The sequence below is a fragment of the Ruditapes philippinarum genome, unplaced genomic scaffold (genome assembly GCF_026571515.1).
Source record: "Ruditapes philippinarum isolate M1 unplaced genomic scaffold, ASM2657151v2 ctg3173_1_1_1_1, whole genome shotgun sequence".
Lineage (NCBI taxonomy): Eukaryota > Metazoa > Mollusca > Bivalvia > Venerida > Veneridae > Ruditapes > Ruditapes philippinarum.
The window spans coordinates 1-23,990 of NW_026864198.1; the positions used below are offsets into that span (position 1 = coordinate 1).

Consider the following 23,990-nt stretch of genomic DNA (forward strand, 5'->3'; position numbering starts at 1 on the left):
TTTTACAGTGTTCTTGCATTGATATGAAACAGGATTACATAATTTGAAGAAAAAATGGTTCCGCTGGGGCTCGAACCCAGGACCTTCTTGCGTGTAAAGCAGACGTGATAACCACTACACTACGGAACCGTGTGGTAATGAACACTATTTTATATTCATTGTTTTATTTTAAATTATAATTTCTTTTGGGTGATCATCGTTTTTCAATTGTCATGCCTCGATATTAAAAATCTAACATCGAAACATGCATGAATGGCTATGATGGTATAGCGTGCATTTTTAACGCCATTTAATTAATCGAAACAAATGAATTCGGTGTGTATGAAGCACTAGTGAAAACATTATATGTGCATCGGTGGTTCAGTGGTAGAATGCTCGCCTGCCACGCGGGCGGCCCGGGTTCGATTCCCGGCCGATGCATTCTTTTCCTGTTTATTCTATGTTTTGAAGATCTTTTAAACTGCTTTGGCCCTGGAGTGAAAGAAAATGTTGCGGCAAATGTCCTTTAAACAATTCGTTCTTCTAAAGATATGCATTTGAAATGCACGAAAGAAACATTAATGGATTGCTCTGAAGAAAAAGTCCAATTCATTTTAAAACGAGTACAATAAAAATCACGTGCTTTATAACCTGTTTCAAAGTTGCTTAAATGCAAAAATAACGTTTCTGTGGCCATCTTCCGTGCATCGCAAGTTATCTTTACCAGGAGGAAAAATGTGATATTTTAGGTTTCGGACCAGAAAAGAATTTGGGCTCATACAGAATGAATAGCACATTTTTGTTTCGTATAACTTCTGAAAATGGTATAGATTTAAATTGGTACAACAGTCTTTTACGGTTTTATGTATATTGACTGCAGGAACTTGCATTCATAATATAGATTTGTTAAGGTAAGAAAGGTGCACATTTTAGAACGTAAAAAAACAACATAAGTGTTATTTTCATTATGTATACAGTGTTCTTGCATTGATATGAAACAGGATTACATAATTTGAAGAAAAAATGGTTCCGCTGGGGCTCGAACCCAGGACCTTCTGCGTGTAAAGCAGACGTGATAACCACTACACTACGGAACCGTGTGGTAATGAACACTCTTTTATATTCATTGTTTTATTTTTAATTATAATTTCTTTTGGGTGATCATCGTTTTTCAACTGTCATGCCTCGATATTAAAAATCTAACATCGAAACATGCATGAATGGCTATGATGGTATAGCGTGTATTTTTAACGCCATTTAATTAATCGAAACAATGAATTCGGTGTGTATGATGCACTAGTGAAAATATGATATGTGCATCGGTGGTTCAGTGGTAGAATGCTCGCCTGCCACGCGGGCGGCCCGGGTTCGATTCCCGGCCGATGCATTTTTTCCTGTTTATTCTATGTTTTGAAGACCTTTTAAACTGCTTTGGTCCTGGAGTGAAAGAAAATGTTGCGGCAAATGTCCTTTGAACAATTCGTACTTCTAAAGATATGCATTTGAAATGCGCGAAAGAAAGATTAGTAATAGATTGCTCGGGAGAAAAAGCACAACTCATTTTAAAACGAGTACAATAAAAATCACGTGCTTTATAACCTGTTTTCGTTGGATAATTTCAAATTTGTTTAAACGCAAAAATAAGGTTTCTGTGGCCATCTTCCTAGCCGCAAGTAATCTTTACCAGGAGGAAAAATGTGATATTTTAGTTTCGGACCAGAAAAGAATTTGGGCTCATACAGAATGAATAGCACATTTTTGTTTCGCATAACTTCTGAAAATGGTATAGATTTAAATTGGTACAACTTTTACGGTTTTATGTATATTGACTGCAGGAACTTGCATTATAATATAGATTTGTTAAGGTAAGAAAGGTGCACATTTTAGAACGTAAAAAAACAACATAAGTGTTATTTTCATTATGTATACAGTGTTCTTGCATTGATATGAAACAGGATTACATAATTTGAAGAAAAAATGGTTCCGCTGGGGCTCGAACCCAGGACCTTCTGCGTGTAAAGCAGACGTGATAACCACTACACTACGGAACCGTGTGGTAATGAACACTATTTTATATTCATTGTTTTATTTTTAATTATAATTTCTTTTGGGTGATCATCGATTCATCGTCTCGTTCCCAAACAAAAAAAAAAAAAAAAAAAAAAAAAAAAAAAAAAAAAAAAAAAAAAAAAAAAAAAAAAAAAAAAAAAAAAAAAAAAAAAAAAAAAAAAAAAAAAAAAAAAAAAAAAAAAAAAAAAAAAAAAAAAAAAAAAAAAAAAAAAAAAAAAAAAAAAAAAAAAAAAAAAAAAAAAAAAAAAAAAAAAAAAAAAAAAAAAAAAAAAAAAAAAAAAAAAAAAAAAAAAAAAAAAAAAAAAAAAAAAAAAAAAAAAAAAAAAAAAAAAAAAAAAAAAAAAAAAAAAAAAAAAAAAAAAAAAAAAAAAAAAAAAAAAAAAAAAAAAAAAAAAAAAAAAAAAAAAAAAAAAAAAAAAAAAAAAAAAAAAAAAAAACCCCCCCCCCCCCCCCCCCCCCCCCCCCCCCCCCCCCCCCCCCCCCCCCCCCCCCCCCCCCCCCCCCCCCCCCCCCCCCCCCCCCCCCCCCCCCCCCCCCCCCCCCCCCCCCCCCCCCCCCCCCCCCCCTGCGTGTAAAGCAGACGTGATAACCACTACACTACGGAACCGTGTGGTAATGAACACTATTTTATATTCATTGTTTTATTTTAAATTATAATTTCTTTTGGGTGATCATCGTTTTTCAATTGTCATGCCTCGATATTAAAAATCTAACATCGAAACATGCATGAATGGCTATGATGGTATAGCGTGCATTTTTAACGCCATTTAATTAATCGAAACAAATGAATTCGGAGTGTATGAAGCACTAGTAAAAATATGATATGTGCATCGGAGATTCAGTGATAGAATGCTCGCCTGCCACGCGGGCGGCCCGGGTTCGATTCCCGGCCGAAGTGAAAGAAAATGTTGCGGCAAATGTCTTTTGAACAATTCGTACTTCTAAAGATATGCATTTGAAATGCTTGAAAGAAAGATTAGTAATAGATTACACGAAAGAAAAAGTCCAATTCATTTCAAAACGAGTACAATAAAAATCACGTGCTTTATAACCTGTTTTCGTTTGATAATTTCGAAGTTGTTTGAATGCAAAAATAAGGTTTCTGTGGCCATCCTCCTTGCATCGCAAGTAATCTTTACCAGGAGGAAAAATGTGATATTTTAGGTTTCGGACCAGAAAAGAATTTGGGCTCATACAAAATGAATATCACATTTTTGTTTCGCATAACTTCTGAAAATGGTATAGATTTAAATGGGTACAACAGTCTTTTACGGTTTTATGTATATTGACTGCAGGAACTTTCATCATAATATAGATTTGTTAAGGTAAGAAAGGTGCACATTTTAGAACGTAAAAAAACAACATAAGTGTTATTTTCATTATGTATACAGTGTTCTTGCATTGATATGAAACAGGATTACATAATTTGAAGAAAAAATGGTTCCGCTGGGGCTCGAACCCAGGACCTTCTGCGTGTAAAGCAGACGTGATAACCACTACACTACGGAACCGTGTGGTAATGAACACTATTTTATATTCATTGTTTTATTTTAAATTATAATTTCTTTTGGGTGATCATCGTTTTTCAATTGTCATGCCTCGATATTAAAAATCTAACATCGAAACATGCATGAATGGCATTTGCATTAATCGAAACAAATGAATTCGGTGTGTATGAAGCACTAGTGAAAACATGATATGTGCATCGGTGGTTCAGTGGTAGAATGCTCGCCTGCCACGCGGGCGGCCCGGGTTCGATTCCCGGCCGATGCATTCTTTTCCTGTTTATTCTATGTTTTGAAGACCTTTAAAACTGCTTTAGTTCTGGAGTGAAAGAAAATGTTCCGGCAAATGTCTTTTGAACAATTCGTACTTGTAAAGACATGCATCTGAAATGCACGAAAGAAAGATTAGTAATAGATTGCTCGGAAGAAAAAGTCCAATTCATTTTAAAACGAGTACAATAAAATCACGTGTTTAAAAACCTGTTTTCGTTGTATAATTTCAAATTTGTTTAAACGCAAAAATAAGGTTTCTGTGGCCATCTTCCTTGCATCGCAAGTAATCTTTACCAGGAGGAAAAATGTGATATTTTAGGTTTCGGACTAGAAAAGAATTTTGGGCTCATACAGAATGAATATCACATTTTTGTTTCGCATAACTTCTGAAAATAGTATAGATTTAAATTGGTACAACGGGCTTTTACGGTTTTATGTATATTGACTGCAGGAACTTGCATCATAATATTGATTTGTTAAGGTAAGAAAGGTGCACATTTTAGAACGTAAAAAAACAACATAAGTGTTATTTTCATTATGTATACAGTGTTCTTGCATTGATATGGCACAGGATTACATAATTTGAAGAAAATAATGGTTCCGCTGGGGCTCGAACCCAGGACCTTCTGCGTGTAAAGCAGACGTGATAACCACTACACTACGGAACCGTGTGGTAATGAACACTATTTTATATTCATTGTTTTATTTTTAATTATAATTTCTTTTGGGTGATCATCGTTTTTCAATTGTCATGCCTCGATATTAAAAATCTAACATCGAAACATGCATGAATGGCTATGATGGTATAGCGTGCATTTTTAACGCCATTTAATTAATCGAAACAAATGAATTCGGTGTGTATGAAGCACTAGTGAAAATATGATATGTGCATCGGTGGTTCAGTGGTAGAATGCTCGCCTGCCACGCGGGCGGCCCGGGTTCGATTCCCGGCCGATGCATTCTTTTCCTGTTTATTCTATGTTTTGAAGACCTTTTAAACTGCTTTAGTTCTGGAGTGAAAGAAAATGTTGCGGCAAATGTCTTTTGAACAATTCGTACTTCTAAAGATATGCATTTGAAATGCTTGAAAGAAAGATTAGTAATAGATTGCTCGAAAGAAAAAGTCCAATTCATTTCAAAACGAGTACAATAAAAATCACGTGCTTTATAACCTGTTTTCGTTTGATAATTTCGAAGTTGTTTGAATGCAAAAATAAGGTTTCTGTGGCCATCCTCCTTGCATCGCAAGTAATCTTTACCAGGAGGAAAAATGTGATATTTTAGGTTTCGGACCAGAAAAGAATTTGGGCTCATACAAAATGAATATCACATTTTTGTTTCGCATAACTTCTGAAAATGGTATAGATTTAAATGGGTACAACAGTCTTTTACGGTTTTATGTATATTGACTGCAGGAACTTGCATCACAATATAGATTTGTTAAGGTAAGAAAGGTGCACATTTTAGAACGTAAAAAAACAACATAAGTGTTATTTTCATTTGGTATACAGTGTTCTTGCATTGATATGAAACAGGATTACATAATTTGAAGAAAAAATGGTTCCGCTGGGGCTCGAACCCAGGACCTTCTGCGTGTAAAGCAGACGTGATAACCACTACACTACGGAACCGTGTGGTAATGAACACTATTTTATATTCATTGTTTTATTTTTAATTATAATTTCTTTTGGGTGATCATCGTTTTTCAATTGTCATGCCTCGATATTAAAAATCTAACATCGAAACATGCATGAATGGCTATGATGGTATAGTGTGCATTTTTAACGCCATTTAATTAATCGAAACAAATGAATTCGGTGTGTATGAAGCACTAGTGAAAACATGATATGTGCATCGGTGGTTCAGTGGTAGAATGCTCGCCTGCCACGCGGGCGGCCCGGGTTCGATTCCCGGCCGATGCATTCTTTTCCTGTTTATTCTATGTTTTGAAGACCTTTAAAACTGCTTTAGTTCTGGAGTGAAAGAAAATGTTGCGGCAAATGTCTTTTGAACAATTCGTACTTCTAAAGATATGCATTTGAAATGCTTGAAAGAAAGATTAGTAATAGATTGCTCGAAAGAAAAAGTCCAATTCATTTCAAAACGAGTACAATAAAAATCACGTGCTTTATAACCTGTTTTCGTTTGATAATTTCGAAGTTGTTTGAAATCAAAAATAAGGTTTCTGTGGCCATCCTCCTTGCATCGCAAGTAATCTTTACCAGGAGGAAAAAGGTGATATTTTAGGTTTCGGACCAGAAAAGAATTTGGGCTCATACAAAATGAATATCACATTTTTGTTTCGCATAACTTCTGAAAATGGTATAGATTTAAATGGGTACAACAGTCTTTTACGGTTTTATGTATATTGACTGCAGGAACTTTCATCATAATATAGATTTGTTAAGGTAAGAAAGGTGCACATTTTAGAACGTAAAAAAACAACATAAGTGTTATTTTCATTATGTATACAGTGTTCTTGCATTGATATGAAACAGGATTACATAATTTGAAGAAAAAATGGTTCCGCTGGGGCTCGAACCCAGGACCTTCTGCGTGTAAAGCAGACGTGATAACCACTACACTACGGAACCGCGTGGTAATGAACGCTATTTTATATTCATTGTTTTATTTTTAATTATAATTTCTTTTGGGTGATCATGTATATGTTTTATGTATATTGACTGCAGGAACTTGCATTATAATATAGACTTGAACACACAATATCCTAGCACTTTAAAATGATTGGAATAGCTTTGTAAGGTAAAAAAGGCTCACCATTTAGAACGTAAAAATGAAACAAAATGTATCATAAGTGTTATTTTCATTATCAATACAGTCTGGTATTCAGAACGTTCATACATTGATATGAAAAGCGTATATTATTGCTTTTGAAATGTCATGCACTTATATCCAAAAATTCGTGAGGTACATATATTGCGTACAATATCAACGGATTTTTTTTATCACAACGGACGAATACGGAATGTATGAAGCAGTCGTTGTTCAGTAGTAGAATGCTCGTCCGGTAAGCGGGCAGCCCGGGTTCGATTCCCGGCCTATGCGTCCTTTTCTTAAAAAGATTTGCTTTCGTCATTTAATTAAAAATCTGGGTAATTGGTTGATTCTCTTTTAATTAAAACAAATAAATAATTTTACTCTGAGATTGTTGGAATGGAAAAAGAAAAGAAGACTTTTTTAAGTTTTTATATATGTTAATCTTGGTACTCGTATGTTGTTTTAGTGTTGTTGTTTTTCTTCTTCTTTATTATTCTGGTATTTTGGGATCAATTTATGATTAAGATTTAGTTTAAACATATTTATTTAAGCTCGATTACGAAACAAGTTCTTTCAACTTATAGCAATCACGTTCGTGTCTGCTTCCTGGAACACACCATTACCATATAGAGAAACATGGTCGTGAGCCGATTACGGCTCGAACCCATTCTTCCTGGGTTGAAAGGCAGACACCTAGCTTAACCACTAGACCACCGCTCCCCTACGAATATCCTAATGTGCCCGTAATAATTGGTGGTGGTCTCTATTACGTGACCAAAAAGTGAACATTGTTAATGCTCCATAATAAATATTCCATAAAGTTAAATAATCATGAAGTGAAAGAAAAAAAACTTCTGCATCGGCCGGGAATCGAACCCGGGCCGCCCGCGTGGCAGGCGAGCATTCTACCACTGAACCACCGATGCTCATACGTACTTCTTGTAAATTTTGATGGTTGATAGAAATTTAATCAAACATGTGTACGACTTTAATATACATCCATCAATGGTTTATTATATTTCACATTTATATGCAATATGTTTTTCATTCATTCCTATGTTAATTTTCTTCGGAGACACTACAGCGCTAGGTCTAGAAAGATCCTCGGGTCTATATGAAATAAGTTTAAATAGACTTTTAACATAATGGAACAAGAGCCGCGTTACAATCACCGAATCAGTTGCCCGCGCCGCTGCTTTGTCTTAAAAGGGACCGTAGTAATCATTGTAAATAAGGAAAATATAAGCCAACTGACTTCAGATTTAAACAGTCCTCAGGTCCAAGTTACTCTAGGTCATGACATTTTCAAAACCCGATCAAATTAACTTCTCTTAACAAAAGCAGGCACATTTAACAGAAAATAGTTGAATTTCTTTCGTCAATATTAGATAAATAAATATACAAATTAAGTTTATTGAACCACGGATTTATATAGTAATATCATGGAGTTGAATAGACGTATATATATCTGTGGTAATATAAATCCGTGATTTAACACGTGGCAAGTTAATGAAAACTCATTTAGCGGTGAGCAACCTATCATTTAAGCTATTTGTATACTGATGGTTTATTACGAACGCAAATTTCACACGGTTCCGTAGTGTAGTGGTTATCACGTCTGCTTTACACGCAGAAGGTCCTGGGTTCGAGCCCCAGCGGAACCATTTTTTTCTCTTTATATATCCAATGCATATTCAAGTTTTTGAATGGCATAATAAAGTGAATTATTTAATTCACTACTGTTTGAAAAGAAATGCACATGTCATAAACACACAAGTTTGACAACCAGGGTGTTTGAAAGATCCTGTTAATAACTATGTCCAAATCATATGACGATGAAATAAATAAATCCTTATTAACTTATAAACTCTAATGACATAGTATGTATTGGAAAAAATAACTAGAGCTAGATCTATTTGTGACAATTTGAATAATACATAATTATGGTACATATTCTAAACATCTGATTCAAATCATCAAAATCAAGTACTAGTATATAATTTTTATCAAACTAAATATAAAATATCAACATTTTTTTAAATGTATTGATGTCTAACGGACACTTTGCATGTCAAAACAAAAATAAAACATTCACTAAAGTTAGAATGAAAAATAATTATTTTCATCACCATTCTTTCTTAGTACACTGTTGTAAAATAGAGCATTGGCTAAGTTAAATCACAATATGTTCTCTAACACTTCTATTTATTAGAACATTTTTTTAGTTATACAAAGCTTTACTTTACATGGAGGTGTGCTCCTTTTTGAACTTTTAAATCATTAAATGTATTCAATATTAATGCATGTTTTGATATGAATTCAGGCACCAAAAGAATTCAACTTATTTGATCTGCCCACCTTTATTTATGTCTAAAATCTTTCGGCTTTAATGCTGGAAAAATCCCCCGTAAACATTAGGGCAAGAGGAAGTAACTGTCATATTATGTGCGTGCCCTAAGCAACACATTATTTAATACATGAATCATAAATGAGCCGTGTCACGACAAAACCAATATAATGGGTTTGCGACCAGCATGGATCCAGACCAGCCTGCGCATTCGCGCAGTCTGATCAGGATCCATGCTGTTCGCTTACAAACCCTATAACAAGTAGAGAAACTGATAGCAAACAGCATGGATCTTGATCAGACTGCGCGGATGCGCAGGCCGGGCTTGATCCATGCTGGTCGCAAACCCATTATGTTGGTTTTGTCGTGACACGGCTCATTAATGTATGTTTCCATTATAATGTACTAAGCTATTACCTGTACTACGTATATACTACATAATGTGTCTTGACCATCAGTTGTATGGTACCGAGATTTGAGAAGCATGCACTATGGATCCAGGCACAGGAGCAGGTGTGTGACACTGATTTCAGAAAGATAATCAACCAGTTATTTCACTCATAACATCTCCTGGACAGACAGCTGGTTTCCAAAACAATGACACCTGGCTCAAATCTCAGGATTTCATTGGTCAGTGAACATTTTGTGGCAGTTTCTGACCAATCAAATACATAAGATCTGAGTTGGAGCTCATAGAGTTTCTTGGACCCTGAACCTTGAGAAGCTTACCATTTTTTCTGAGGAATAATGTGCTGTCAGGACAGACCCACATTTTCAAGACACTTTGGCATGAATTACCACAGATCTGTAATAAGTCTCTGGTTTAGCAGTTTAAACTTGAAGAGGATATGATGATTTGCCTGGATCCTGTCTACTTAGGTGAAACACGATTTTCAAGAAACTTTGACAAGTACTGCTGCCTGAATATTAAGAAGACAAAGCAAGCAGGAATGGCGTTGGTTAAGGGTAAGGTATGGCATTGACATTGATTAGGGAAAGATAAAGTTAAAATTAAAACAAATACACAGAGTAAATTTCAAGTTCTTTATCACATGTTATAATATTAACAATTATTATATATTATATACAATTAATATGTACAATTTTATTGCACTATTATAACATTATTTTACAACAAAACTTGATAAATGATTTGGTACACTACCACTGTTTCATTAGAACAATAAATCAAATTATCTTAGCAGCAATAGCAGATGGCTCAATGATAATATCTATGGCTACAAGTGTATACAAAACTATAGGCTAAGTTTAGAGATTAACAATTCTAGCTACTTTTGGGCCAACCCTTTTGATATGTTAAGGATCATTAATACTGGCCTATCTGAGATCAAACCCAATTAAAATATCATAGAAAAACAAATTGTTTCTAATGATAATGATTATGCTTGTATATTTCCTTGTATTGTATGATTGTATACTATCTTGTATATTATAGATAAAGAGATTCAAAAACAAAGATCCACATTTGAGATCCACAGTTACACTTTCGAGATCCACAATCCACTTTTGAGATCCTTATTGAGACAGAATACTCCAAGTTTGCTTTATACTTGGATCTATGAATAAAGTGAACTTGAATGAAACATTGAACAAAATTGTCAAGTCAGTCTTGTGATACAAAAATGAAGTGATTGAACAAAAAAAAAATGCTTGTCATGAACGAGAAAAATATGAGAATAAAAAAATCAACAAATTAATTGTGGCACGATTCATTGGTAAAATAAATTTATCCCTGCTGATCAATTACTAAGCTGATTATTATGCATTCAAAATTTAACAGTTCAATTCAACAACCTGAACTCCTTACTTTAGATCACAAAAGTCAATAGAATATGATATAGTCTCAAAATCAAATTTGTAACAACAAAAATATATTTCATAAAAACTTGTTGAAACTCCTCCGAGTCTCAATATCGTCAGCACTAACAAAATGTTTATAATCACATGACTTGCACTGTCATATTCAGACGAACAAATACTCAACTAACAAACAAACAATCTAACACATTCAACAAAATATCTTGTATAAAAAAAAAATTCAAAAATTTTAGCACCATTATGACATGAGATGGTTTTCCACCGGCTTTGTTTAAACCATTCCTGTGAAATGTTTGGCGTAGATATTCGGATGGTATTTGCGGAACTTTTGTAATCGCTGTTTCTTCTCTTTTAACGCCATTTTAGGATTGTCTATAATGGTATTCATCATCTGAACTAGACTGCTGTTTGTACACTCCTCGGTCTGTTTCTTGTACTCTGTTTGTGAGACCTGGCTACAAAATACGGTTTCTGAAAAAGAAAGTAAACCAATTTACTTATTATGAATAGTGAGTGGTAAATGGAAATTCATGAAAATGTAAAAAAAAAATCAGCTGAAATTTTATAACAATTTATATTCTAAAATCTACTTTAATCTAAAAGACTTGTATGTGGTTCTACTATGGTTCAGAACTTGAAATAATCCTTCATGGTACAACCAAGATTTCAAATACTACAGCTTAAAAACTGCAATGTGATCTTTACAATGTTTGTGTCACTTGAAAACAGAATTAAGAAAATAATAATTGTAGCCAATAGGAGTGTTAATTACCTTCAACAACAGGCACCATCCCCTCTTTTATCTCTGCAATTCTTGTGTCCACTCTTTCCTTTAAGCCATGTGGTATTTTGAAGACCTGACCAGCATTTAGGACCAGGAACCTTACTACTACAGAAGAAAGATCCCATGGTAGACCTTTGTGTTTCAACACAACCTCGGAAAAATGATGTAACACTGCTTGCTCATTGTTCATCTAAAATTAAAAGAGAAAAGTTTACTATAAATGATAAGAAATTTACATATCTATAAATAACTGATATACTATAAAACATTATACAAATGTAATAACATATTAAAGGTTAATTAAAATGCAAATTATGCAATATTTTCTTCATTTTGTTAACAGAAATTCATGATAATTCTATGAAATTTTGGCATCATTCTTGCACCTAGTTAAATTTTTTTAAAGATACTGCTATAGAAATAGGTTGGTATGAAATATCAATGTCCAGATTTAGCACCAATCAAAATAGCATATTCACATCTGTAGAATAAAGAGCCAAACATTGACATAGCACCTCTCTTGATATTATCTAATACAGCTAATTAATGCTATTACAAGGTCATATACAATGTATGTAACAATTACCTGCTGATCAAGCTGAATGTCCTTATCTTGTGTTGCTACCGACAAGAACTTCAACAACCTCTTCAATTCTTCTTTCTGTCTGATAGGCAATAACATCATATTCAACTGCATGGCGTTTAAGGCTGTTGTGTTCCTCTCAGATAAAATCAGTTTCATTATCGCCAAGTTAAGGTCTAAGAAGCGTTCCGGGAAAATAGCATCGGGACGCATGTTATAATGTTCACAGATCATATTATACGCTTGTAACTTTGTCACTGGGTCACTCGATTTAGTAAAGTCTGTGTCAAACTTTGAGATGCCTCGTGGTATATGTGCGATGCATTCCAAGGCAGATTTCATGAACGGATCAGTGTGTGAGGCACTGCGGGCAGTACACCTTAAACTCCAGTGTTTAGCTACAATGTTCGATACAACACCATGATTGTTTGGACGTACAACTTTTCTATTTATTTTATCTTTATCATCACATAAAACACCATCCAAGAATGAGAGATCCACAATAGTCAGAAGTTGGCACAGTGCTACCTCCCTCCAGATGTCATTGATTTCTGTAAAGTAAATAAATACAATTGATGTAAAAAACTGTATACGAGTATAAACTGCATCATTTGAAATTAATTGAAGGAATCTGTTTCATGTAAATTTCATCTTTATAACATTATTTCAGCCAAAAGATTTAAGTTAATGCAAAGAAAACAAGGTATTTTGTTAACCTGCTTGTTGATTATTAACAAATTTCAAATTTCGTTAAACCAAAATATCTTCAAACTGAGCAATTACAAAAAAAGTTTTAATTAGAATTTAAAGACAGCTGCTTACGTTCATCTGTAAGGGTTTCCTCATTAAGAGATTCTGTAGAAGATGATGCTGGTGTTGTGTTAAGTTTGGCACGTTTATGTACTCTCTGTGAGTTATCAAGATTTTTTCTTTTCCTGGATCCCAGCATGGCTGGCTCCCCCTCATCTTCGGTCAGGTCAGACATCATGGGGTTACATTTCACATAGCTCCCTGGTAAATGTGAATCTGTAAGTCCTGTTAACCTAGAAAATAAGAATAAATGTTAATATCATCAACAGCAGATTTTTCTCATTTCATTGGAAAATGGCCTAAGCCTCTTAATTTTTGGAAACAAAACTAAAATTCCCTAAAATTGCTAATTTTGGAAGTAAAGAATCAGGTTTAAGTTCAGATTTTTGGGAAAACTGCACAATTTCAAAGAAAATTCAAATGGGAAGAGGCCTGTTATATAAGCAGGAAAATCTTACAACAGATATATATGTGTTCCTTTTTAACAACAAGAAGAAGCAAGAAAATATATTTTACTGTATCAATTAAAAAATTTTAATTCAATACTTTTCAACAACACAAAAAGCTGTAATTTACTACACAATTACTTACTTAGATTAGAAGAATATATCTAATGGAGAAGTTAGTAATGCATACCTTGTTTGTTTTTGTGGTGTGTTCATTGACTCTCCTTCTTCTATGATAGTTTCACCTGCATCATCACGACCTTCCATCTCTTCCTCAGAGTCACTAACATCAGTTCCTGGAGCTACATTCTCTTTGTTGCTATGGACACCACTAAAATGGTATATCTTACCACTGCTGTCTTCAAAAGTATGTTTGCTGTTCTCAGCTGACTTGCTACCAACAGGTGAGAATACCTTTTTATCCATCAAAGTTTGACATAACTGAAATTGAAATAGCAGACATGATAAAAATGATCTTTAGATTACTTCTCACTCAGTAGTCTAAATTTTAAGCACATTTATATTACATAACAATTACATTTGTATATTTTAATTATTTCACATTTATATAAAAACATATTTAGATACTCATACTATTAAGATTTGATCATTTAAGGATCAACAATGATATACAAGCTATGAATTGAACGGAATAGTATTAAAGATTTAAGTATGAAAAATTTCAAACATAAAAATCACACTAACCTTGACAGCTTTCTCTCTTGACAGATTGCAGAATGTATCCTGGTCACTAAGTAAATAGTGCAGAACAACATCAACAGCGTCTGTGCCGGTAAAACAGTCTTCATAGTTTCGTAACTTGTAGCGTCTTTTCTTCAACTCAACCTTTTCTTTAAGATGGTCAATTACCTCATTCCAAATTTGTGTAGCTCTGAATGGACCTGTTTGATAGAAATGCAATTATTTAAATATAATATATGGACCTGTTTGATGTAATGTAATTATTTAAAGATCAAATATAACAATAAAATTATTTAATGAACTTGGAAGTATCTGAAAGTGTATTTTTTTTTTTAAATATCTAAATATAGCTATCAAAATTCTTAAAACTTACTCATATTCACCAAAGTTTAAATCCTAGCAAATATTTTGATGTCATTCACTTGAACATAACATAGTTGTACTGACAAGTTTATCAAAATAATATTTCTCATAATGAAAAATATTTACAAAAGATGAAACATAATTCTTTTCTACACATGAAAGATGACAGCTTAATTAGTTTATCATAGCATATCAGTTGAAAGAAGATGTTAGATTTGAGAATCATTAGCCCCAGGCTTGTATATGTGTGCATTATGTAAAAATAGTGTCAAATATTGTTATAATAAATCATAATATTGGTAAACAAGATCCAAATCTTGTCATCTCAGAGACATTGCACATTGAAAGTTTAAAACAAAATCTTCAGACCCTTTTGTAATCAAATATCAAACAGATTCAATTATAAAATTGTTATATACCTAAATTGAATCAAATAATCATAATGACATATTCCTGAAACGGACTTACTTCAGAAAATTATCTGATTAGCCACATTCTCTGACTCACAGTATCATTTAGAATTTAATTTACCATACGAATTTGAATAAATTATAATGAAATGCATGCAGCTTGGATTAAAAATATTCATGCTCTACATTTTAAGAATCAGAATTAGCAAAATATCCTTTGTTTAAAGTTATTAAATTAAATGGGTCGAAAATATTTGGTACGAATCTTTATATAAACAAATATGTTTGCGCTTACACATTTCTTCTTACAACACAGAAAATCGTTCACATTATATATTCATGAAAAAGTGAAATACCTGAGTTAAGTTTTGACTGTCTTATTGGAACATCTCTCTGAAATCTGGTCAGAGGACTGGCAGGTGTTTCGTCCTCCATTGCAGCCATTTTCTTTTCAAATTTGGTGCTGAACCATAATGCATCACGACATCCGCTGCAAATAAAAAGTACCGTAAACATTATAATAAACTTAAAAATAGTCACATTACACAATAATAATTTTTAACAATTATAATTTAGAAAGAAGTATTTTGTAAATCTCTCTTAAAAATAAGCACTTCTAAATTAAAATATCAAATTGGTTCAGTTAACAACTAAATAAGAAAAAAGATAAGATCTAATATGGATTTTTAATTCTTACCTTCTGCACGCGCTTGGAGGAGGGGTTAATCCGAATGAAGCAAATAATCCTTTGATGGATTTGTTTAGTTGAAGTCTTGCAGGAGAATCCAAAGATCGTAGAGAAGCATTAGCAATATCTTCCACGGAACGAGAATATGTTTTCCTCAACTCGCACAATGACATATCATGAACTCCCATACTTTTGCATTGAAAGCAGAACAAAATTTATTTATAAAATATGCAATGTATGAAATGCTAAATTGATTATATTCAAAGTTTGAATGATGAAACTTCTGAATAAAATTGTATATATAGCAAACTATTGGCATTTATCAGTGTTCACTCATGTAGAAAATGATTGTCTATCAGAAATTAAATGACCGTGTAAGTGACCACTTAAGAGTCATGATAGGTGTGATTAACTTGCAGACAAACTTAATTGTCATGCAATGATTAAATCATGTCTGGTATGGACAAACTTGATAATTGATTTATGTCTAAGCCATGTCCCTAATATTTCCTCTGCAAAGAAAAGAAAGAAAAGAAGACAATTATCTCTTAATTTTGTTCTGTTAAAGTAAAATACAAAGTTATGGTCCCAGCTAGCCTCAAAGGTGCAGGTCGTTAAATTTAATTTTAAATCAAAGGCTTATTAGATAATGCAGAGAAAATGAACTTTTTATACGATACTTTTACTTATAAAATAATTTATTGGTAGATTTATGCGTCAATAATGGTAGATATGTCCGTATGAAGAAATATTTAGTAGCGTCAGGATAGCTCCGAAACTTCACGGCTTAACATTATAGTATAACAAAACAAGTTTTGGAGCTTTTATTATCGGTACAAAAAATAATTATATGTTTATACATTGGCCTTATGAAATTGTAATACATATTCATAAGAAACACAATAAATCTGTTCAGTTGTGTTATACATAATCAAATACACATATATGTATATGAATTTCCCCGGTAAATTAAAAAAAAACAAATAGAAATGATATCGTTATGTACGTGTATAAGTTACCGCTTGGCAACTGGACTTCAACCAAACAAAAGTATCGTTTAAGGCTTATTTAAGGCTTTACAAATATTGAACAACATTAAAGACTAAATGCATTAATGACTAAAGACTAGCTCATTTTCATTTTAAATTGTAATAAAAAAAAACCCTTTCTTTCAATAAGTCACAACTAAAGGTTATTCTATAAAAGCCGTTAAGAGGTATACGTTTATCAGATGGAAAAGGATTATATAGTACTATGGTTTGATAAACAAGGCATCTGATGCTGATTTAGAAAGAACATATACAGATATACGTATGATTATCTATATATTGCATGATTATCTATATATTGCAGTAATAACAAACATGTTCATATTTGATACGGAAAAGAACGTATACATGGGTTGAAATAACATATTGAAAAATCAAGTCATTTTAAGAAAATCACAAAATTCAGACTGTCAACCATGAACAAATATATCGTGCAGAAAGTTCAAACACGGCCTTAACTGAACCCGTTGTTCAAATAAAAGGAAACATTCACTAAGAGTTTTCTAGTACGTGATTTCGTTAAATATCTTTTCATAAAGTTAACAAGAAAATCTGCAGGCAAATGTTCAAATAATCTGTGATAGATTGGCCATGCTTTTTTATATATGTATTTTATAAATGTTTTGTAATATGTAAATATGCATGGATGAACGTAAATAAACTAATAAACTTGAAAACTCTAAAATTATTTTTGATACAAGATTCAAGATACATTTTCACATTAGAGAATACATGTAATTAAAATAATTGGTCTAGCACATATTGTGCCCAGTTCCTTATCTTAAGCGGATCTAACACGAATCTCTGATTAAAATAATTTAATTGATTGTTAATTAATTCTTCCATTCGATATTATTATATGATTGCACTTTTGTTCAGATTCAATTGGCTGTTACTTTCACGTCTTTAATTTACAGCCACTTTATAATGAAGACAGAGGGAAAATACGATTCTTGCAAAAGGCGTATTATTTCATTGCATTGCATTGTGAAAAATGATCCAATACTAAAAAGCGTTGCAGAAAATTCAAGTTTTTTTTCCCATAAATACAGGATTTATTTTAATTTTGTGGTATGAAAATTCGATGAAAAAAAATCCTATATTTATAGAAAAAAAAAACAAACTTGAATATCATTTACATACATTGTGTATTACTTAATTTGACATGGTTTACAACTTTGCGAACAATATATGAATTTTCGAGGCAAGGTATTGTAATGATTCAGGGAATAGAACAAAACAGAACAGAACTCTTTTTTTCTAGACTTCTACAAATGTACATCGTTTTGGTGACATGAAATAAATACATAGATGCAACATAATTACAAAAAGAATTTATGTGTAGGGAATATGTCAGATAAGAAATATACAATGTAAGAGAACAATTTGCCATTTCTCACGGACATGCATATTAAAGGATCATTGACAATCACTTTCTGAACATAACATATTCTACGTAAATGATACTCAATTATACTATATACTTTGAACTCTATTTTACAAAGTTTACAAGAAAATCTGCAGATACATATTTAAATAAACTTGAAAAAATCAAAATATAAAATTTTGATACAAGATTCAAGATACATTTTCACATTAAAGAATACATGTAATTAAAATAATTGGTCTAGCACATATTGTGCCCAGTTCCTTATCTTAAGCGGATCTAACACGAATCTCTGATTAAAATAATTTAATTGATTGTTAATTAATTCTTCCATTCGATATTGTTATATAATTGCACTTTTGTTCATATTTAATTGACTATTACTTTTACGTTTTTATAGCCATTTCATAACGAAGAGAGAGAAAATTTCATTCTTGGAAAGGGCATATTTTATAAATGGCTATAAAATGTGTATGAGTTAACAAGTAATATTCAATTACACTTAACAGAATCGGTCTAGCACATTTTCAATTTCCTTATCTTAAAACGGATCTTACAATAAGTTGACAATTAATATGGTAACATTTATTTTAAATGAATTCAACATTATGATATGGTTGCATGCTAACACTTGTATTGGTCAGGCTAATAAAATCACGATTACTTCTGCTGAATTTCATAAATGGACAAGGCCAGCTTTTTACCCCTCAGAACTGTCCATTATCAATTTGGGGAATATCAAGATGAAAATTAGAGTTGGTCAGCCAACAAACAAATGTGCAGGTTGGCTGCCGGGCTATAGTAGTAGTAGAGGCTATCACGTTCGTTTCCAACAGGGGGAATAATTATAAAAGCATTATATTTCATTTCTGCTTTTAGCGCTGATATCATATATTGGTTAAATAATTTGATGAAATACATGTGCATCTACATTGTGTTCATTTGAATTGATTTTTGTCAAACAATAATTTTCATACCCATTACATGAACGATTCCATAGATTATCGAATATTAGTATCATTTTATTTATTCATAAAATGTTTCTTGAATTAAAAATGTTATTTTTTCTCTTAGTTGTTAATCTTCTTCTATGCCTTTCTTGCTTTTCTAGCTTTCAAATAAATACATGTTTTATTCTGCTTTATTCTGATTACAGTAAACAGTAGGCCTAGTATACGCAACAAAAAATAATTAATTGGTCTAGCACATTTGCCAATTTCCTTATCTTAAACGGATCTAACACTAATAATTTTACCAATTGAAATAATGGAATTGGTTGTAAATTAATTCATGAAAAATTTAGTAAATTCACGGTTTTTTTCGTAGTCTTTTTACAATGAAAGTACAAAATATTCCAATAATGCATAGTTTATTACGGTCTAGCAGACTACAATTCTTGGTGTGTCCTGTACACTTTTAAGTTATAATGCTATATATATTTGTTATATAATGCCACTGAATTTGAATATTAAATGACCATTAAGGCTCTTAAATCTTTTATTATTGCTTCTCAAAAGCTTTAAAATTTTGGTGTCCTGTTATAGTTTAGAGGTCCATAATGCCCCAGAAATGCTTAATTTTATTTCTCAAAACTTTTTATTTTATTTTTGGTGTCCTGTTTATGGATAGTTTCCAAAATGGTACTCATTGGCCAAATACCTGAAATATATTTTGATTCTGTTGTCTTTGTCAATTAGAATAGTTATAGTGATAAAGTATTTTGTCTGGGAGTCAAAATACTACCTTGTCTATATTTTGCTACCTTAAAGGCAAATAATTCCCCCTTCAGTGATACTTCCTTCGGGTGATATATATGTAAGCATATAACATGCTCTTAAAAGTTTCACGTTATAAAACTATTGTTTGCTCTCCCTAAAGATGGACAACTTACTATATTCTGAGGCATTATGTTGTATTTTGACTACTGCACGTGTGAAACGTATGTATTCAGGCACCGAGAATACGGATCCCGACAAGTGCGAAACGATACGCCATGCGGTATTTAAATATAGTAAATACGGTACAGCTCTTCAGCATGAAGGATTACACATGTCAACTTCCGGAAAGCATGGAAAACAAACTGAATTCGACGTTTCTTAAATAAATAATGTTTAAAAGATATATTGTTGTAACAGTAAATATAGAAGTGACGGAGATTATTATTCAATAGATCTGTAATTAGTACCAACCATGGGGAAGTCAGGACATCACAAGAAAGAGAATACTTTTAGGGTAAAGTGAATTGCAACATATTTTCGCGATGTTGAATATTTTTGTGTTAATGTGTCTTATCAACAATTTATATTGATATTTGAATATTAGGTAAGACTTGTGTTGGAAAAAACACCTGGTTAAGGTATTTTATGTCATCATTTAAACAGTTAAATGCAAATCTTCAAGTTTATCATTTATGAATTTACACTTGAATTTGAATATTTAACAACATAAAAAAGTGTTGTTTAATATTAGTATTTTCTTTATCCTACTGATAACATTGTGAAACCGGTAGAGGTATAATTAAATGACATATATTAAACATAGGTTTGTTATTATAATTTTTACTGTTTTGAATATTTATTAATAAAAATGCTTGTATTTCTTTCAGTTTCAAACCTTTTCTGAAAGGATAACCAATATAAATATTGATGTCATTCATCAGATACGACACCATGATGACACTCCTGAGGTAAATATAAAATGTGTGAAATTGCACTCGGAATTCTTAACATTGTAAAACTATAAAATGGTCGCTCACCCAGGGCTTGAGCTAGGGGGCGACTTGGGCGAAGAAGTCGCCTTCGGATCAGCAACTTCGCCTAAAACAAACTTCAAAGCGATTTTGAAGTCGCCCGATTTTTTAGTGATCTGTCATAGTTTTTACGACGCTAGGTCTGTTCACAATTTATTTACTTCTTAATTACAACCAATAACCGTTAATCTGCTAGTTATCAACCAGGGCTCGAATTTAACACTCGCAAACTCGCAAAATGCTAGTTGAAAAATGATTTTGCGAGTTAGATTTATGACTACTAGCATTTTTTTGCGAGTCGTCAGAAAAATCCGAAATACGCTCGTCAGAAAAATCCGAAATATAAATGGGGTGTAATATTCGCAGGTAGCCGAGTTATAAACTATGCCCGCACTTGCTGTCTGGTTTACATTTTCTATACCTTAACCTCGCTTAAAAAAGTACACAAATTTAAACCAGCCCAAATGTCATTTTGTCCGTGTAAATCAAGCGTGATGGGAATAAAATGTCTAAACAAAAAATAACAAACTTCTTCCCACTTACTGAAGCAAATGTGTCTTCCCATAACAATACTCTGAGTACAGAAGATGATTCACAGTCTATCAAAAGAAAGGCAATCAGACCTTCAGTTAAAAAGGTTAAAAAATGGGAGAAAGAACTGCACGTCAGTCTTTCGTACGAACTCGATGACGATGGAAATGTTGCCAAAATATTTTGCGCCGATTGTTGTGCGCAAAATCAAGACCAGACATCATCGGTATGGCGACAATATTGCATTATTTTTTTTTTACATGTAGATTGATATTTGATAATAATCCCCGTCTCCTAAATCAAGTTTTTGAGTAGAAAGTTACGTTGCTGATTCGTACCCCGGGCAGTTCGAACTCGTCCAAATAAATTACAATTTTGATTTTGTTAATAAGAAACATTTCAATAAAATTTATTATTATGATACATAATTGTAACAACAATGAATTAATTATTATGGTACATGATAATTTAAACAATTTTGGAATTAAAAAATCATTGTCGTAAAAAGTGCTAGTTGAAAAATCATTGTCGTAAAAAGTGCTAGTTGAATTCAGTTTTTGCTAGTTAAAAAATTGTCCAAAAGTGGCCTCTATATTAATGAATTAATTATTATTGTACATGATAATTTAAAAAATTAATGAATGTACAAAAAAGTTTAAACAATTTTGGAATTGAAAAATCATTGTCGTAAAAAGTGCTAGTTGAATTCAGTTTTTGCTAGTTAAAAATTTGTCCACTAGCAAAAAATTGCTTGTAGCCAAAAAAGTTAAATTCGAGCCCTGTCAACATCAACAAAGTCTAATACACGCCGCAAGGCAAGAGTTCACTATGTTGATCATTCTCATTATGTATTCATGCGATTGACGAATCAGAACGCGCGTTATATCTGCGACAGTTTGCATTGACCAATCAGCGACACACTAACATACTGCGGCTATTTGTTGACAATTACACAAAATCGCGACAGATTCAATCAATTTTCGCCGATTGCATGATTAAAGACACCTGCATATACATAATTGTTGATAATTGTTGAGGTGTTTTGACGAGTAAAGATAAACAATGCCCAACGTCTTAAAGGTGTGAATATGATCGAATACTCGATTGTTAAAAACCTTTCGGAGCACTAATCTGTTGAAATTATGATAATGTGAAGATTTTGTATCTAATATTTCATTAGTTTATTGAACTCCATAAAGTTAACACGCTGATAAAGTTATACAAAATTAAATGTCTCTAAAATTCTGGCTTGTGGGCAAATCCCTTAAAGAAAATTGTAGATGATGACCAGTCTAACTCATTGCTAATGGCAAGTGGCACTGCTCTGTCCTGAATATTGTTACCAACTAAAAATACTCACAACATCCATGTATGATTGCAAGTTTTCAGGCATATGCCTGAAGCTCTGTTTTTGTTGTGTGACAAATTTCATCATGTATTACTGTATAAAGATTATATAGGAAAATGATTATGAATAAAGGTTTTCAGGCTTTTCCAAAGTTTCAACTTGCACCCATGTATATGTAAATATTGTGTTTGCTATTGGTATACATTTATGAAAAGTAGATTTATAGTAGAATTGTTTATTTGAGAAGTGTTTCTGATTTCTTTTCTGGTTTGTAAAGTTTCCTAGCTTATAATTCTCCAGATGACGACGCCTAATATGTCTCCCAACTTCTCCCTAAAGTCTCCTCACTTCTCCCTAAATCAGCTGGAGGGAGAAGTCACTTCTCCCTAAAATTTTGACCTAGCTCAAGCCCTGTCACCATGTGATTTCCACTCTTATTTACAATTATTTTTTTCATTTATACTGTGTTAATAAACATTTTAAGCAAAATTTTATTTTCTTTAATTATATCTAAGTTTCATTAAATACAAAATTAATAAGTTGATAGGAGATTTGATCAAAGCCAGTGACCCCCTACCATTCACGCTAATTCTAATCTAAATCAGATTATCGGTTTATCTGGGGTTGCTAGTGTTATTTTCTTGACCCCCAAAATGTTTACGCAAGGGCCCTTTCCATATGATACATTTTTATATTTGATCAGATTATTGCCTGTTATATTTTTATTTTTGACAATATGGAATGTTTTTTTTTCTTATTTTTAAAGGAAACTTTATCATACTTTGGAGAAGCTCTGCACAAACAGTCAGAACTCAACTGTACAGATCACTTTGGTAAATTTGTTTTACTTTGTAACCTTGATCAAATTATTATTCCTTTTTGCATGGCTAGTATATTGTAAAGGGTCTAATATTTATTGAATAATTATCTCAAACACAAATCAAAAGAAACGAAAGCGACATTTAATGTTTGACACAGAATGGTTACCCATTATCATATATCTAAATATGTGTACATTTTAAACTCAAGTATGTCTTTTTTGCTTCTACAGTTTAAGAATTGTGTTATATATCTTTTAGTAAAGGATAAAAAGTTATAAAACAAAACAGTGTTTTACCATAGTTTAGAATTGAAGTTAAATAACTGATTATGTGATATTTATCAAAACTGAAAAGTTACATTTTGATAGTTAATTTGTTAACATTAATTAATTTGCTTTTCAGACAAATAATATTTATTTAAAAAAAAAAAAAGCATTAGGTGAAAGTTTTTAATCAATATTTTCAGCTCATTTCAAGAAAGAGATTTCAGATCAGGTTCAGACATTTGCTCAGCTTGTCTACCATGAG

General features: G+C 32.3%; 2 protein-coding genes and 14 non-coding genes across 16 annotated transcripts in view; 7 read left to right on the forward strand and 9 right to left on the reverse strand.

Moving 5' to 3' along the window:
- Window positions 1–55: 55 nt before the first annotated feature.
- Trnav-uac (transfer RNA valine (anticodon UAC)) lies at window positions 56–129 on the reverse strand. The gene has a single exon. It is a non-coding gene; the product is annotated as a tRNA-Val (tRNA).
- Window positions 130–349: 220 nt separating this feature from the next.
- On the forward strand, window positions 350–420 carry Trnag-gcc (transfer RNA glycine (anticodon GCC)). The gene has a single exon. It is a non-coding gene; the product is annotated as a tRNA-Gly (tRNA).
- A 583-nt stretch (window positions 421–1,003) lies between these two features.
- Trnav-uac (transfer RNA valine (anticodon UAC)) lies at window positions 1,004–1,076 on the reverse strand. Its single transcript has one exon. It is a non-coding gene; the product is annotated as a tRNA-Val (tRNA).
- A 219-nt stretch (window positions 1,077–1,295) lies between these two features.
- Window positions 1,296–1,366, forward strand: Trnag-gcc (transfer RNA glycine (anticodon GCC)). Its single transcript has one exon. It is a non-coding gene; the product is annotated as a tRNA-Gly (tRNA).
- Window positions 1,367–1,957: 591 nt separating this feature from the next.
- Window positions 1,958–2,030, reverse strand: Trnav-uac (transfer RNA valine (anticodon UAC)). Its single transcript has one exon. It is a non-coding gene; the product is annotated as a tRNA-Val (tRNA).
- A 1,457-nt stretch (window positions 2,031–3,487) lies between these two features.
- Trnav-uac (transfer RNA valine (anticodon UAC)) lies at window positions 3,488–3,560 on the reverse strand. The gene has a single exon. It is a non-coding gene; the product is annotated as a tRNA-Val (tRNA).
- A 191-nt stretch (window positions 3,561–3,751) lies between these two features.
- Window positions 3,752–3,822, forward strand: Trnag-gcc (transfer RNA glycine (anticodon GCC)). Its single transcript has one exon. It is a non-coding gene; the product is annotated as a tRNA-Gly (tRNA).
- Window positions 3,823–4,422: 600 nt separating this feature from the next.
- Trnav-uac (transfer RNA valine (anticodon UAC)) lies at window positions 4,423–4,495 on the reverse strand. Its single transcript has one exon. It is a non-coding gene; the product is annotated as a tRNA-Val (tRNA).
- Window positions 4,496–4,715: 220 nt separating this feature from the next.
- Window positions 4,716–4,786, forward strand: Trnag-gcc (transfer RNA glycine (anticodon GCC)). Its single transcript has one exon. It is a non-coding gene; the product is annotated as a tRNA-Gly (tRNA).
- Window positions 4,787–5,385: 599 nt separating this feature from the next.
- On the reverse strand, window positions 5,386–5,458 carry Trnav-uac (transfer RNA valine (anticodon UAC)). Its single transcript has one exon. It is a non-coding gene; the product is annotated as a tRNA-Val (tRNA).
- Window positions 5,459–5,678: 220 nt separating this feature from the next.
- On the forward strand, window positions 5,679–5,749 carry Trnag-gcc (transfer RNA glycine (anticodon GCC)). Its single transcript has one exon. It is a non-coding gene; the product is annotated as a tRNA-Gly (tRNA).
- Window positions 5,750–6,348: 599 nt separating this feature from the next.
- Window positions 6,349–6,421, reverse strand: Trnav-uac (transfer RNA valine (anticodon UAC)). The gene has a single exon. It is a non-coding gene; the product is annotated as a tRNA-Val (tRNA).
- A 1,039-nt stretch (window positions 6,422–7,460) lies between these two features.
- Trnag-gcc (transfer RNA glycine (anticodon GCC)) lies at window positions 7,461–7,531 on the reverse strand. The gene has a single exon. It is a non-coding gene; the product is annotated as a tRNA-Gly (tRNA).
- Window positions 7,532–8,196: 665 nt separating this feature from the next.
- Window positions 8,197–8,269, forward strand: Trnav-uac (transfer RNA valine (anticodon UAC)). Its single transcript has one exon. It is a non-coding gene; the product is annotated as a tRNA-Val (tRNA).
- Window positions 8,270–9,982: 1,713 nt separating this feature from the next.
- LOC132724803 (DEP domain-containing protein 7-like) lies at window positions 9,983–15,373 on the reverse strand. Its single transcript, XM_060709766.1, has 7 exons — window positions 15,246–15,373; window positions 14,120–14,316; window positions 13,605–13,855; window positions 12,981–13,201; window positions 12,162–12,709; window positions 11,564–11,765; window positions 9,983–11,262 (listed from the first exon to the last, which is right to left on the reverse strand). The coding sequence occupies exons 1-7, from the start codon at window positions 15,331–15,333 to the stop codon at window positions 11,063–11,065; spliced, it is 1,707 nt and encodes a 568-aa protein (XP_060565749.1). The 5' UTR covers window positions 15,334–15,373; the 3' UTR covers window positions 9,983–11,062.
- A 4,674-nt stretch (window positions 15,374–20,047) lies between these two features.
- The window catches only part of LOC132724806 (small subunit processome component 20 homolog), a 71,610-nt gene continuing 67,667 nt past the window's right edge, over window positions 20,048–23,990 (forward strand). Inside the window, exons 1-4 of the mRNA XM_060709769.1 lie at window positions 20,048–20,245; window positions 20,619–20,699; window positions 23,408–23,474; window positions 23,929–23,990. Of these exons, the coding sequence (XP_060565752.1) occupies window positions 20,204–20,245; window positions 20,619–20,699; window positions 23,408–23,474; window positions 23,929–23,990 (252 nt within the window). The 5' untranslated portion in view covers window positions 20,048–20,203. The remainder of the gene's footprint in view (window positions 20,246–20,618; window positions 20,700–23,407; window positions 23,475–23,928) is intronic.

Bases quoted from the DNA above. Each gene is read 5' to 3' on its own strand.
- LOC132724803 (XM_060709766.1), bottom strand. From the start codon at position 15,333: ATGGCTGCAATGGAGGACGAAACACCTGCCAGTCCTCTGACCAGATTT. The intron at 14,317-15,245 runs GTATTTCACTTT...TCTATCAAACAG, and splicing joins ACAGTCAAAACTTAACTCAG to GTCCATTCAGAGCTACACAA. The intron at 11,263-11,563 runs GTAATTAACACT...TTTCTTTTTCAG, and splicing joins GATGGTGCCTGTTGTTGAAG to AAACCGTATTTTGTAGCCAG.